The 14,662-nt window shown below is 37.2% G+C and overlaps 1 protein-coding gene across 1 annotated transcript; it reads left to right on the top strand.

Moving 5' to 3' along the window:
• The first annotated feature begins 840 nt into the window (after positions 1-840).
• On the top strand, positions 841-13,607 carry LOC148029284 (uncharacterized). Its single transcript, XM_087688544.1, has 3 exons — positions 841-892; positions 5,593-5,939; positions 13,040-13,607. The coding sequence occupies exons 1-3, from the start codon at positions 841-843 to the stop codon at positions 13,160-13,162; spliced, it is 522 nt and encodes a 173-aa protein (XP_087544670.1). The 3' UTR covers positions 13,163-13,607.
• The last annotated feature ends 1,055 nt before the right edge of the window (positions 13,608-14,662 follow it).

The following is a 14,662-nucleotide window of genomic DNA, read 5'->3' as shown; positions in this document are numbered from 1 at the left end:
ATAAGGTTAATGGATTTAAAAATCTAACCTAGAGACACTAGAGTAGTGGATACTTGAGAGGCTGGATACTTTTGTATGTGTTGATGGCAGTTTGGAGTAGTGGATGGTATCATGTATTAGTAGCTTGTAGGTTCCTCCAGGCTCCAAGCAAGCTCCAAGCTCAGATCTCGAGTCCCTCAACAAATGGCAATGTGAGCAATGTCTCAAAAAACTAATTTTTGTTGGTGCATTTTCAATGGCACCGAAGTTCAAGTAGGCCATCTTGAACTTTTTCAATAGTGAAGAGTAAACTTGATGAGTGCTCAAGAGTCATTGATGTCTAGCAGCCTTTGCAACTTTGGACTAGCAGTCAGAAACTAGTACTTGGGACTCTAGGATTGATCGAGACTGCAAGCAATGCAATATGTTCAAGAGATGTAGGGACTACGGGGAATGTCACAAGGAGGCATCCTACTCAGGATGGTAGCATACTCAAGATTGAATGGCTCAAGTTACCCTAACACAGGCACTATAAGTCAATGAAACTAGTACTTGGGACTCTAGGATTGATCGAGACCATAAGTAGTGCAAGATGTTCAAGAGATGTAAGGACTATGGGGAATGTCACAAGGAGGCATCCTACTCAGAATAGTAGCATGCTGAAGTTTGAATGGCTCAGGTTGCCCCAACACAGGCACTATAGGTCAATGGTTAGTTGCAACCATTGAGAGAGAGAGAGAGAGAGAGAGAGAGAGAGAGAGAGAGAGAGAGAGAGAGAGAGAGAGAGAGAGAGAGAGAGAGAGAGAGAGAGAGAGAGAGAGAGAGAGAGAGAGAGAGAGAGAGAGAGAGAGCATTCAGAATATGGTGCGAGTAGATCCAACTAATGGCAAAGGGAGCGCAAAACATCACAGAGGTAATGGCTACCTGTGTAGTTAATTATGCTCACAATAGGTAATGGTGCTAGGAAGGATAGAGAGAGAGGATTCATAATGATATCTCTATCACAAAAGTCACAAAACACTTTGGTCATTTGCACCATAGAAGAATACTTTAGGAACATTATTGTCACAAGGAGTGGACTAGAGAGGAAGAAAGAGAAGAGAGAGACTATAGAAGGGAGAGAAGATGAGGTGGAAAAGAGAGAGAAAGAGAGTGATGAGGAGAGAGAAATACTGGAAAAGGAGAGAGAAAGATAGAAAGAGAGAGAAGGCAGCCATGAAAGCTCGGGGGGGGGGGGGGGGGGGGTCACTCATGAATATATGTATATATAACGTGAGCCCAAAATAAGGGGTTTTTAAAACAACATTTTTATACATTTTTTACATACAGAAGAGTGTCATATAAAGGGGTTACTTACAGATTGAATAGAAAAGGGTTGTCTTTTATTCAAGAAAAATTCACAGGTTAGGATATTTATAAATAGGCCATGAACACACGTTATATAGGTAGTATATATATAGTGAACCCCCCGAGCATGAAAGCTGAGAATCAAGTCCCTTACACCTTTTATACTGGCCAGTGTAGCTGGTATCTTATACCCATTATTTTATTTCCCCCTTTCTTACATTTATTTTCACAAACCAACACTTCCTAGGTGCACTAAGTCCTTCTTTGGTCACATCCCAATTCCCTTGCTTCTTGAGGTGCTTCTACCTTTCATTAGGGACACAAGACTTTTGCCTTCAAGGCATAACCCTTCTTGCATATAGGAATACACAACAAGGATTAAACACTTGCCATTTTTTGCACTAGATTCAGATACACACCCATGCACCATTGCACTGTGTACACTACACAACTTGCACTTGGAACTTAGGTTCTGAATAAGAGTGTTTAATACTCCTTTCTAGGCAGAAACTTAGGTTCCAACTAAGATATCTAATACTCTTTTCTAAGGAGAGATAGTAAGAGAGAGATATAAAGAGAGGTGTGATTTTATTTAAAGAGAGGAAATTAAGAAAGAAAAGATAGATTCTATGAGAGAGAGAGAGAGAGAGAGAGAGAGAGAGAGAGAGAGAGAGAGAGAGAGAGAGAGAGAGAGAGAGAGAGAGAGAGAGAGAGAGAGAGAGAGAGAGAGAGAGCAATCATAAGAATAGTTAGCAAGCCAAGAGAAGAGGGCTGCCAAAGGGCTTTAACTAAGGTATAATGAAATGGGGTACTAAACATCACATCTCATGCAAGTGTAATGGACTTCCATGAGACCTCCATATGTTAACTGAGTAAGGTTAAACCGTGCATAAATGGATATAATTTACCTCACAATTCAGAGGAGGTTCATGATATCCCACCTTCTTTAAGGTTCATCATATCCTTCTCTTGTTAAAATCTAACCCCATTCTATGGCTTAATTCTACCCTTTGATTAAAAAAATTATATGAAATATAAAAAAACCCTTTTGTGAATAAATGTGCACCTTTCAAAATATTTTCTTTCATGAATGTATATATGTGAGATTATCTTTTTAAATGTTCCCTTTTTTTGAACTCTTGTAATACACATTTTTATACATAGTGATCTCCTTGGGATGTTAATGTAAAGTGCCTTGAGATACTCAACATACATCTAGCTAGATTTTGTTATTAATTTACTTCCTTCATGACAATGAAGCTCACTGATAATTGGGCACTCATGATTTTGATCGATCAATCCTTAGAGACTTCAAATAGTCTCACTTTAGTGTCATTGGCCAATCTCACATTAAAATGAATAGTCTCTACCAAGAGACTACCCCAAGCGAGTTGCGTATTGAGATAGAGCTTGAATGTTCCATTGTTCAAAAGAACAAAGTACCAATGTTAACCCTCAAGTTCTACAAAGTTATAGGCAGATGAGGTTAAAGCATGTGAACTTGTGGGTTAATGGGGGAATCTACCCAATTGATCCTCTAATCAATAAACCTTCATTTTTCTCAAGAATGAGAAACTTGGTAAAATATGTGTGTGAGGGTGAAATTGATTTCTTGGTTACATTGGTTTGTGTAAATATCAAGTGAAAGCAATGTTCACAACATGCCAAGCAACTACAAACAATTATCATATATCACTCTGCACATCAACTTAAAATACAATGGCTGACATGACTTGATTCAATCATACTTGCAACCAATTCATTAGTATTTTCATTTACTTTTTTTTTGAGAGTCTAGCATCATCTACTACTATGATCTAAGCTCACAATTAACTCATTAATGGGCCTTTTCTTTTGTTTATACTCTTGTATGAACTAATGCCCAAAGAAAAATATGCAAAGTGGCTAGAAACAAGGCTTTGGGAAAGTAGCAAAGGATTCAAAAAGACTAAAGATAACAAGATGAAGAATGCCTTTAGTGTGAATGCATTCTTTTGTTTAACAGAGAAAGAGTGAGAGAGCATATCTATGTGAATGAGCCTTAAAGTCTAAGCACTATATAATATTAGGGTTTCACTCTCTATCTTATTCATTGAGTTTTCAATCTCTTACTATATAGGAAAGATGGCTAGGTAAAAGATAGTGGCAAAGAAGATTCCTCTCAAAGGCATGTATTGTGTTCAACTTAATGAGAAATCTAGTGGCATGGATATTGTCTTTGACAATGGAACTTCATAGCCTACCAATAGACTACCCCCTTCCCAACGTAACATAGCTTCCTCAAGCAACCCTAAGAGAGGTTTTCCTTAACATCCCCACAAGAAACACAAGTGGAGGCTAGATACAGTGGCCCTAAGAGAAATGGAGAAGTACCAATGCTCATTTAATCTCATAATTTCAAAGACTAGTTTCACAATATTTGTTTGTGAGAATGTGTAAGACCTATTATACCAAATAGAAAGCAAGAGATGGTATCTATCATAGGGTCAAGGTAGACCAGACCGCTTCACAAAATAATGCCTTCAAGATTTACATGGGGTTGAAGAGGCTTTTTTGGTAGATTTGATGAGTGATGCTTAGTGTTATGCAATATATGCTCAACACATTATTGTAACAACCAAGGACTTTCAACTTGTAAAGAATCTCCAAGTAGTGAAAGATACAGTCTTTCAAATGGAATTAATATTATTTGTAACATTATCTTGTTGGACAAGTGTCCTCCATGTGCATAGGACACGTTGTCAAGCGTTTTTGTGAAAACTGAAAACCCCTAGTCAAATTGTAGTTAGGTTTGATTTTTGCTAACTTAGTTGTTTGCGTGACAGTTTGTTTTGTTGTTTTGTAATTGGATTTCTTGTGTTTGTCTAGCTTAGCATTGCTTCTGTCATATTTTTTTGATTTGTTGAGTGTGAAACTTGATAGCCTTGGTCGAGCTTGGTATTTTTTTTGGACAGGTTGATGCTGAGTTTGCTATTAGATACCGAACATTGAGGAGCTAGGTATGTTTTCTTATCGAGACTCTTGCACATCATAGGGACTATGGGTTCACAAGCACTTCAGGTTGCACTTGTTGATACATTGCACTTGGGGGTCATCTCCTGTTCTTATCAAATACTTCCATGCCATGGGTTGGGATTATGCATGCTTTGCACCATCATTGAGCACTGGCACGTCATGAGGTCCGCTGCAACTATATGCACTAAATTTTAGATGCAGGTGCACATGAGAGAGCACTTCTTATTGAGCACGCATATTTCTTGCACGCACGATATTTGGGATGCTCATCACAAAAGTAGGAACCTCTGGTTGAGTGTGTAATGAGGTTGGGTGAGTTTAGAGGGTCGTGAAGGACACCGTCAATTGTGAGATGGGTTGTTCTTATCTGGTCAACATCTTGATGACCATCATTTTCTTGAGAGATTGTGAGAATTGAATGGGAGGAGCAAAGTATATCATATTTTATTGATGAGAGTTGAGAGGAGAGAATAAGGATTTAAAATAATCAAGGAACTATGTTTGCATTTTGCATGACTCACAAGCATAAGTAGATAGGCTAGGCACAACTTCTTTAGTGCATCCATATTTTTGTGTGTAGCATCGGTTGAATGGTTGCATAACATCGATTTTATATTGCACATTTTCTCAAATCAAGAGTGGATGGGCATGAAGTTCATTTTAAAGCATATTCATGTTAAGATACGTTGCATGGAATCAAGCAGGTATATCTAAAGAAAACAACATCTCTTGAAGACATGAAGAATATTGAAAGTTATATGTTCAGTCATTATGGCAAAAAGCATCAATAACTAGTGGAGGTGAAATTGGCAGTTTAAGCTTGATTGGAGAAGTTGAGATTGGCTTTTGAGATGCTGATCTAGGACCTTAGCGTCATATGCCCTATAGTGATTCTTGCTTTCTATGGGCACATAGCTCACAAATTTGGAATTTCTATGTTGAAGAAAAATTTCTTTGAAAGCAATGATTGCATGAAGGGTTTCAGGGCGTCAATAAGGAAGACAAGATTACATATGGAAAAGAAGGCTATTATGGGAACACAAGAGAAAGCTTTAAGGGGACCGATCCAAGTTTTGAATGAGTAGCAGAAAGCATGGGAATTCGTCCCATCAGAAAGATGCTTGCTGGATGAAATCGGAAGCTAAACTAAAAAAGTCAGCATGAAGGAATTAGAGGATCAACACTAAATACATTAATTGCAGTAGCACGACATCGTTCATAGTCATAATCATTACTCAATTCAATACCAAGATGATGGGGAGAATGATGATGATGATGATCGTCAGAGGCCACTCATTCGTGCAAGTGATGATGATACATCCTTTGGGGAGCCTGTAGATGAACAGCCTCGGAAGAAAGTCACGAAGGATAAAGGCAGCAGAGAAGGGAAAGAGGCAGAGGAAGAGGAGGACAAGGAGATGACTCTTGATGAGTATGAGAAAGTTATGTCTGAAAAGAGAAAGGCACTTGAAGCCATGAAGTCTGCGGAGAGGAAAGTCACTCTCGACAAATATTTTGAGTCCATGCAATTAGTAGATAAAAAGACTGACGAGGAGGTTTTCTTGAAACTGGGTACTGACAAAGGCAAGCGGAAAGAGGTTTTGGACAAAGAGGGAATATTGAGGATGAGAAGCCTGCTATCGTGGAGGATTTTGAAAAAAACCTGTTGATGAAACTCAGCCAGAGTCAGAGGATGCTAGCAAAAAGAGAGAGGCAGAGGGAGGTGAAGACAAAGCTGATGGGGAAGGTCGAGAGGAAAATTGACAATGCTAGTAAAAAGAAAGAGGCAGAGGGAAGTGAGACCGAGAGAAGTGAGAATACGACGGACGGAGGGATGGCGATGAAGGGCGTTAAAGCTGCTACAAAAGGCGGAGAAGAAGACCTACAGTGTCAGTGGAAGGCCGAGGAAGAAGATTGAACAGAGAAAGAGGAGCTGAATGTAAAGAAGCGAGAGAAGATGATGCAACACAAAATGAGGATGAGGCCGCAATGAAGTTCAAGATGGCAAGAAGAGAGGCAGAAAGAAGAAGAACGTGCTGAAGACGAAGTGATGACGAAAAAGAAAAAGCTGAAGCCTTATCAGATCGCGGATGAAAGTGATGCAGGGTATGACGATGGCATTTCATTGACCTTATGCAAAGCAGAATGTCGGCATATAATCAAAAAGCTATTCATTTTCATTTAAGCCTTAAAGCTGAAGGCTTTTTGAGTTTAAAAAAACGTGGAAGAAAGGAAGGCTTAAAAAGCCTTCGCCTTATGATAAGCCAATTATGCTTTTAGAAAAGCACGCAACATATGTAACAAAAAAAAAACTATATAAGGAGAAGAGAGTGGAGAGCTAGGGGCCTTCCCATTAGTCTTCTTGTAATCTTGTGAGAGATGTGAGAGGAGAGTCGCATGCGAGAGGATACTCTTGGACATGCTAATTTCGAAGTTGAAGAATCTAGACTTTGTGGTGTCGAGCATCGGCTCAAGGTTGTTAAGGTACGAGAATATATTTCACTTGGTTTGTTGTCGAATTTTTGATATTTTCATTGTGTGGTTGTGTAATGTTCTACCCGCATACAGGTTTTAAAAATTTTTGAGCTATAAGAGGCATTGTGTGTTATCTTGTTTTCGTGTGTGGTTCGTGGTGTATTGTTGAATATTTGAATTTTTCAAGTTGTGTTGTGCATCCGACAAAGTCAATTATCCCAACCAGCACTCCTTAACATCTCGTTATCGGGTTGTGAGTGAGGCTTGCTCTTGATTACCGCTCGCGTAACATCTCTTTTTTGGTGCCCCTGCTGAGGAGTGCCGAAAAAATATTGACTTTGTGCATGATTTGTGGATTGATTTCTTATTTGTAATTGTTTTTTGATGGCTAGTTCTTTTCCTGAATTTTATGGTAAGAAGGGAGAGGATCCTCAGTGATTCCTCGAAAAACTAGAGCTTGGATGCATTATCCAGCGAATAAATGACTCAACCCTGAAACTCCAAATTCTGAAATTTCAATTGTTGGATGAAGGTCATAATTGGTTTGAGGATTATGAAAAGACCCTTAGATTGAGAAATCCTCCTATTCCTATGGAATATGAAGCAACTAAGCAAGCATTCCTTGACCGTTTTAAGGAAACTGAGACTTCCCATGACCCTTGGAGAAAAATAGAAACTTGCCAAAAGAGAGAAGACCAGACCATATAATTTTTTGCCATAGAGTATGCTAGACTTTGGGATCGTAGGAATGTATCTTTAGGCCCAGGAGAGAGAGCCCTGAAAATGTTGAAAATTAAAAATTTCATTGAAAAATTGCATGGAGAGGTGCGAACAAAATTGGAAATTAAAGAACTTAGTACTTTTGATGAAGTTGTAATGATTGCCATAGAAAAGGACAGAAAAATTGAGAAAATTAAAAAAAGAGAGTCATTTAGAACACCTATTGACAATAGAGACCAAACTTGGCAAAGGGATGAACATAATTATCAAGTTTTAGCAAGACAAAATGCTCAACTAGCACCAGAAATTGAAGATCAATTATCAGGACAAATGCAAAACATGAGGTTAGGAGCTTTGAGAGGTCGATCCTTAGGAAGAGGTAATGGAGGACTAATGGGACAATCTAATCAAGAAAATTTGAGAGGTGGAAGAGGAGGAAATGGTAGAGGATATTTTCGTAGACCAATGGTAACTTGTTATTCATGTGGAGAGATAGGTCATATAAGTACAAACTGTCCATATCCACCTAGAGCAAGAGGGGATATGGATCCTTTACCTCAATAATTTCCTAACAGATAGAATGATTTTGGGATAGAAATAAAAAATGATTCTACTTCTCAAGAATCTAAGTTAAATGAAGAAGAGAAAGGAAAAAGTGCCATAAATTGTATTCTTTTAGAAAATAAAAAAAAGAAAATTAAACTGTTGATGTTATGCCTGCAATTAAAAGAAGAAGAGATGCTGAGAGAGATGAACCTAAAACTTGTAAGGCTGGTGAGGAAAGAGGAAGAAAAACAAAGAGAGGAGAGAAGAAAGAGAAGAGAGAAGAAAATAGATCGAGTGCGCCTAGAAAACATTATCATGCTATTGATATTCCTTTGGAAGAAGGAGAAAATGACTATGATCTTAAAAAATATATGATGGGTAGGAAAGCTGATATATCTTTTGCTCAATTGATGGAGTTGCCCTAGGATGAGAGGACAATGGAAGAAATTAGTAAATCCAAAAGGGAGAGAAAAAAAAAAGGTAATGTAAGAGTTTTGAGTGTAGAGGAGTTATCAGATATTTGTCCTGTAGTTGATGCTTGGTACAAAAATCAAAATATAGAGGAGGCATACATAGATGGAGGAGCACAAGCCAGTGTGATTACCCAAGCATGTGTAGGATAGTTTGGACTTCGAATAGTTGCAGGATCCGATTTTCGAATTAGGCTTGCAAATCAAGCTAAAGTGAAATGCATTGGAATAATTCAAAATCTTGAAGTCAAGGTTTATGGAGTTGCTATAAAAATCACTTGTCATGTTATGCCAGCAGGATTAGGAGCATTTTCGCTTTTCCTGGGTAGACCATGGCTTAGGAAGGCACAAGCAATACAAGATTGGGGAAAAGGAACTTTAACAATTTATGACCGTAGAGGAGTAGCAAAGAAGTTTGATATGGCCTCGAGATAGGAATTAGTAAATGAGGATACTAGTGAGGAAGAAGAAGAGGAAAGTGATAGTACGGAAGAAGAAGATGAAATTAAGGAGGAAAGTTCAGAAAGTGATTCAGATCTAGAAATTTCATTTATAATAACTGAAAAAAATAAAAAGAAGAAGAAGGAAATATCCCTAGGAAACAGAGTGAAGTCAATAACTCATATAGGATCATCAATAGTTTCAAGGGTATCAAGAAAGTCCTAATTTAAATCTTTCTTCTAAAGAAAAACGACTTTTGATCTTGTTAAAGGATGAAGAATCAACTTTAGAAGAAGAACTTTCACAAAAAGTTTCAAATAAAGTCCAAATTATAAATGTTAAAACCAAAGGAAATAAAAAAGATGGATTTTCTAAAGATGATGAAGAAGAGAAACTAGAGGAATTAGAAAAATTTATGGAACTACCTCAAGTTTCCACAAAAAAAAGAGAGTTTCTAGAAAAAATGTTAAGTCAAGATTTGACAGACGGAGAAAGAAAACAATATCATACACTCATTAACAAATATCCAAACCTTTTTGCAACTTCATACTTAGAAATCAAAGGAATGAAAGGGGAAGGGCTAAAAATAGAACTGAAAGAGGATGCCAAGCCAGTATGTCAAAAGTTAAAACCCCTAACTTTAGAACAAATATTAGTCTTGAAAGAAGAAGTAGATAAATTGTTGCAAGCAGGATTTATTTATCCTTTAGAACATTCGGAATGGGTAAGCACAATAGTTATAGCATCAAAGAAAACGAGAGGTTGGAGAATTTGTGTAAATTATAAACCTCTAAATGTAGTCACAAAAAGAGATCATTATCCACTTCTATTCGTAGAAGAAATCTTAGATTCAGTTGCAGGTTTTGAAAGGTATAGTGTTTGTGATGGATATTCTGGATATTTTCAATTGCCCATTGCTCCTGAAGATCAAAAGAAAACGACTTTCATAACACCATGGGGTTGTTTTTGATATAGAGTTTTACCTTTTGGACTTAGTAATGGACCGGCTTGGTATCAAGGGAGGATAAATAGAGTGTTAGCCCCTTACTTAGGGAAGTTTGTTAGAGATTTCACTGATGATATTTGTGTTCATAGTACAAGATTAGAACATTGTGAAAAACTTGAAAAAGTATTTGAAAGATTGGATAGTTACGGTTGTCAATTAAATCCAAAAAAATGCAAAATAGCCCAACCAAAAGTGAAACTTCTTGGTCATGTAGTTTCAGAAAATGGAATAGAGCCTGATCCTGAAAAAGTGGAAGCCCCAGTAACCTTAGTATCACCTGCAGATACTAAAGAACTTATGACATTCATTCATAAGGTAAGATATCTATCAAGATTTATTCCTTTGGCATCTCAGTTACTCTATCCGTTACAGATGGTAGCCAAGAAGGATCCTTTAGAGTGGAATAAAGAGGCTGAAGAAGTGCTTCAACAAGTGAAGGAAATTGTGGGTCATGCATCATCGGTTCAAGCACCTGATTGGGAAAATGAATTTTTTGTGAATCCTTCAGTTGGAGAAGATGCTATTGGAGCAATTCTAATGCAACAAGGAAGGAATTCTAGATATACGAGACCTATCTATTTCGCAAGTTGAGTGAAGTTGTAAATAGAAAAAACATATATTGAAATAGAACTGGTAATGTTAAGTGTGATATTTGCTTGTAGAAAGTTTAGGATATATTTACTACCAAAATCCTTTACTATTTTAACAAGCTATACACTATTACCATAGTTGGTGAATAACTCAGACCTCTCAAGAAGAGTTGTGAAATGGATTTTTGAACTAGAAGAATTTCAATATAAATTCCAGGTTGAGGACTCAACTAGGGCTACAATAGCAGACCTTTTAACCTATATAGGAAGCTCTTTTTTGCTAAAAGGAAAATTTGGAGACAAAGAAGAAGTAAAACCAGAAATAGAAAACTCATTTTTGATGTATTTTGATGGATCATATCGTAAGGCACACCAAGCATCTTCAGGAGGAATAGTAGTTTATGATCCTTAAGGGAAGTTGATAAAAAAAGAAACAGTTAAACTTGAGGCAACAAGTAACAACGAAGTTGAGTATGCAACCTTACAAGCAGCCATTATGCTTTGTCAAAGAATGGAAATTTGAAGGTTGAGAATTAGAGGTGACGCTTTACTATTAGTAAAGCAAATACTCGGAGTTTGGTAGATCAAAAATCCCAAATTGAAAAGGTTGTGTAATAGAATTCGAAGAGATTTAAAACAGTTTGAAGCCTGGAGTTTGAAACATATTTCCAAGGAAGAAAATCAAGAAGCTCACAATGTAGCCCAATTAGCAATTTCTCAAGTATTTGTAATGAAATCAGATCTTTCTCTTTCTAGGGGAAGAGAAGCTCTAGATTTGGAAGAATAATTTTTGTTAACAGGAAAGTACCATCTAGTATTCAAAAAAACAAAAAATATGGGTTTTTAAGAAGAGTTGGAAGATATAAAATGGTGAACGATGTCCTTTATGCTAAAGGAGTGGATTTAATTTAAGAAGAGTGCCCTGGAAAGAAGAAATATATCACATTCTAGAAACAAATCATGAGGGGGCATGTGGGGGACATTATTCTTACAAAATAACTTTACAAAAGATTTTAACTGAAGGATATATGTGGCCAAGTGTTCAAAAAGTTGTTAATCACTGGTGCAAGTCTTGTCATGAATGTCAAAGAATGAGTAAGAGAATATTAAAACGAGAAACAAGAAAAAATAATTCTTGCATATGCCATTTTTGAAAAATGGGAAATAGATGCAATTGGTCCATTACCACATACTTCACGAGGAAAAATATATATTTTGATAGCAATTGATTATCTTTCTGGATGGGCAGAAGTTATAAAGCTGTAAAAAACATCAGAGCCATAGATGTGGGAAAATTCATCTATGAATATATATGCTATAAATTTGGAACACCTTTAGAGATTTTGTCAGATAGAGGACCAGGTTTTAAGGGAGAATTAATTGACTATCTTTGTGAGAAACTGAAAATAACAAAAAGATTTGCCTCACCATACTATCCTCAGTGTAATGGTCTCAACGAGCGATTCAACAGGGAGTTAATAAGAATGCTGTCTAAAATGACAAAGGATCGTCCCCAAACATGGGATATTGAGTTGCCAAGTGCTTTGTGGGCTTATCGATTAGCAAGAAAACAAAGTACAGGTTATTCTCCCTTTAAACTGGTTTATGAAAGGGAAGCCTTACTACCTATAGAGGTAGAAATACCGGCTTTAAGAATGTTTGAAAAGTTGACTGAAGGAGAGGAAAAAAATTATTTCACAGAAAGGTTGATACAATTACAAGAAACACAATTAAATAGACAAGAAGTGTGTGATCAATATAAGAAAAGTCAAGAAAAAAATCTACAAGAGGTTAAGAAAAAAATAAAAAACAAAAATATAAAAAAAGGGGATTTAGTTTTGATACCAAGTGTGATAAACCTGCACTCGTTACACACTCAACACAGCACAAAAAGGTAACACGATATATGAGCTCAAGGTATACTCTTGTATTATTCAATCCAAAAAGTGGGACAACATAGACACATCCTAGGACTACACCCTCGTGACGCCGCACATAAGAGGGTTCACCACTGGGTATAGGGAATCACATGTAGAGTGGAAACAAGGCAGGGCTTTGAGATACAATAGTAAATTGGATCATACTTTTCAAAAGAAATTCCAAACAAAGTGGAAAGAACCATTCAGGGTTTTTGAAGTTTTTAAAAATGGAACTTATTCGTTAGAAAATTTGGATGGGAAGGCACATAAGCAAAGTATAAATGGGTATAGATTAAAGAAGTATATATCAAGGTTAATGACAATACAAATAGAGGAGTGGTCAGAACGAAAATTTCAACAAAAGAATGAGGAAACTGAATGGATGATAGATGAAGCATCACTCTATGAAAGCAATTGCTGCACACGAATGTTTGCAAGGCACTTGAAGCCATGAAGTCTACGGAGAGGAAAGTCACTCTTGACAAAGATTTTGAGTCCATGCAATTAGTAGATAAAAAGACTGACGAGGAGGTTTTCTTGAAACTGGGTACTGACAAAGGCAAGCGGAAAGAGGTTTTGGAAAAAGAGGGAATGTTGAGGATGAGAAGCCTGCTGTCGTGGAGGATTCTGAAAAAACCTGTTGATGAAACTTAGCTAGAGTCAGAGGATGCTAGCAAAAAGAAAGAGGCAGAGGGAGGTGAAGACGAAGCTGATGGGGAAGGCCGAGAGGAAAATTGACAACGAAGGAAAAGAATGATGGAAGAACTCTGCAGCATGAAGACGATGAAGCCATGATGAAAAAGATCTGACGGCACGAGTCGGTGCAAAACAAACAGAATGTCAACCTGTAATCGAAGGGGAGGACGCAACCTACAGCAGAAGGGATGGGAGGCTGTCTCTATGTGAGGAGAAAGAGGAGTGCCGAGAAATCGAGAGAAGCGAGAATGCGACAGACAGAGGGACGACGATGAAGGGAGTTAAAGCTGCTACAGAAGGCGGAGAAGAAGACCTACAATGTCGGTGAAAGGAAGAGGAAGAAGATTGAATGGAGAAAGAGGAGCTAAACGAAGAAGAAGCGACAGAAGGTGATGCAACAGAAAATGAGGACGAGACCACGATGAAGTTCAAGATGGCAAGAAGTGAGGCAGAAGGAAGAAGAATGTGCTGAAGACGAAGTGACGATGAAAAAGATGTAGGGTATGACTATGGCATTTCGTTGACCTTATGCAAAGCAGAATGTTGGCATATAATCAAAAAGCTATTCATTTTCATTTAAGCCTTAAAGCTGAAGGTTTTTGAGTTTAAAAAAACGTGGAAGAAAGGAAGGCTTAAAAGCCTTTGCCTTATGAAAAGCCAATTATGCTTTTAGAAAAGCACTCAATGTATGTAACCAAAAAAAACTATATAAGGAGAAGAGAGTGGAGAGCTAGGGGCCTTCCCCTTAAAGTCTTCTTGTCATCTTGTGAGAGATGTGAGAGGAGGGTCGCATGCGAGAGGATACTCTTAGACATGCTAATTTGAAAGTTGAAGAATATGGACTTTGTGGTGTCAAGCATCGGCTCAAGGTTGTTAATGTACGAGAATATATTTCACTTGGTTTGTTGTCCAATTTTTGATATTTTCATTGTGTGGTTGTGTGATGTTCTACCCACATACGGGTTTTAAAAATTTTTGAGCTATAAGAGGCATTGTGTGTTATCTTTTTTTCATGTGTGGTTCATAGTGTATTGTCAAATATTTGAATTTTTCAAGTTGTGTTGTGCATCCGACAAAGTCAATTATCCCAACCGGCACTCCTTAACATCTCGGTATCAGGTTGTAAGTGAGGCTTGCTCTCGATCACTGCTCGCATAACAACGTGACTTTGTCTGACTAAAAAGTGTTGTACAAGCTTTAATAAATGAAGAAATTTTTTGTTTTCAGTCTTCACTCTCAACTTAAATGTGAATCTTCTTTTGTTATGTTTTGGCTATATAATTATAGTGTTTTTAATACTTATTGATTTTAACATGGAAAACACACAAAATTATAATGTCTCATTGTACACTTTACTCTCGAGGTATTTGCAGAGTCTATATGGGTAAGTAGTTGCAATGTTAATTCCTCAATTACAAATCCATCCATAATTTTGAAAATACCTAACCATATTGGAAC

Source organism: Lygodium microphyllum, chromosome 11 (genome assembly GCF_053477565.2).
Source record: "Lygodium microphyllum isolate KBCC chromosome 11, Lygodium_microphyllum_v1.1.10, whole genome shotgun sequence".
NCBI lineage: Eukaryota > Viridiplantae > Streptophyta > Polypodiopsida > Schizaeales > Lygodiaceae > Lygodium > Lygodium microphyllum.
This window is presented reverse-complemented; position numbering and strand designations above follow the sequence as displayed.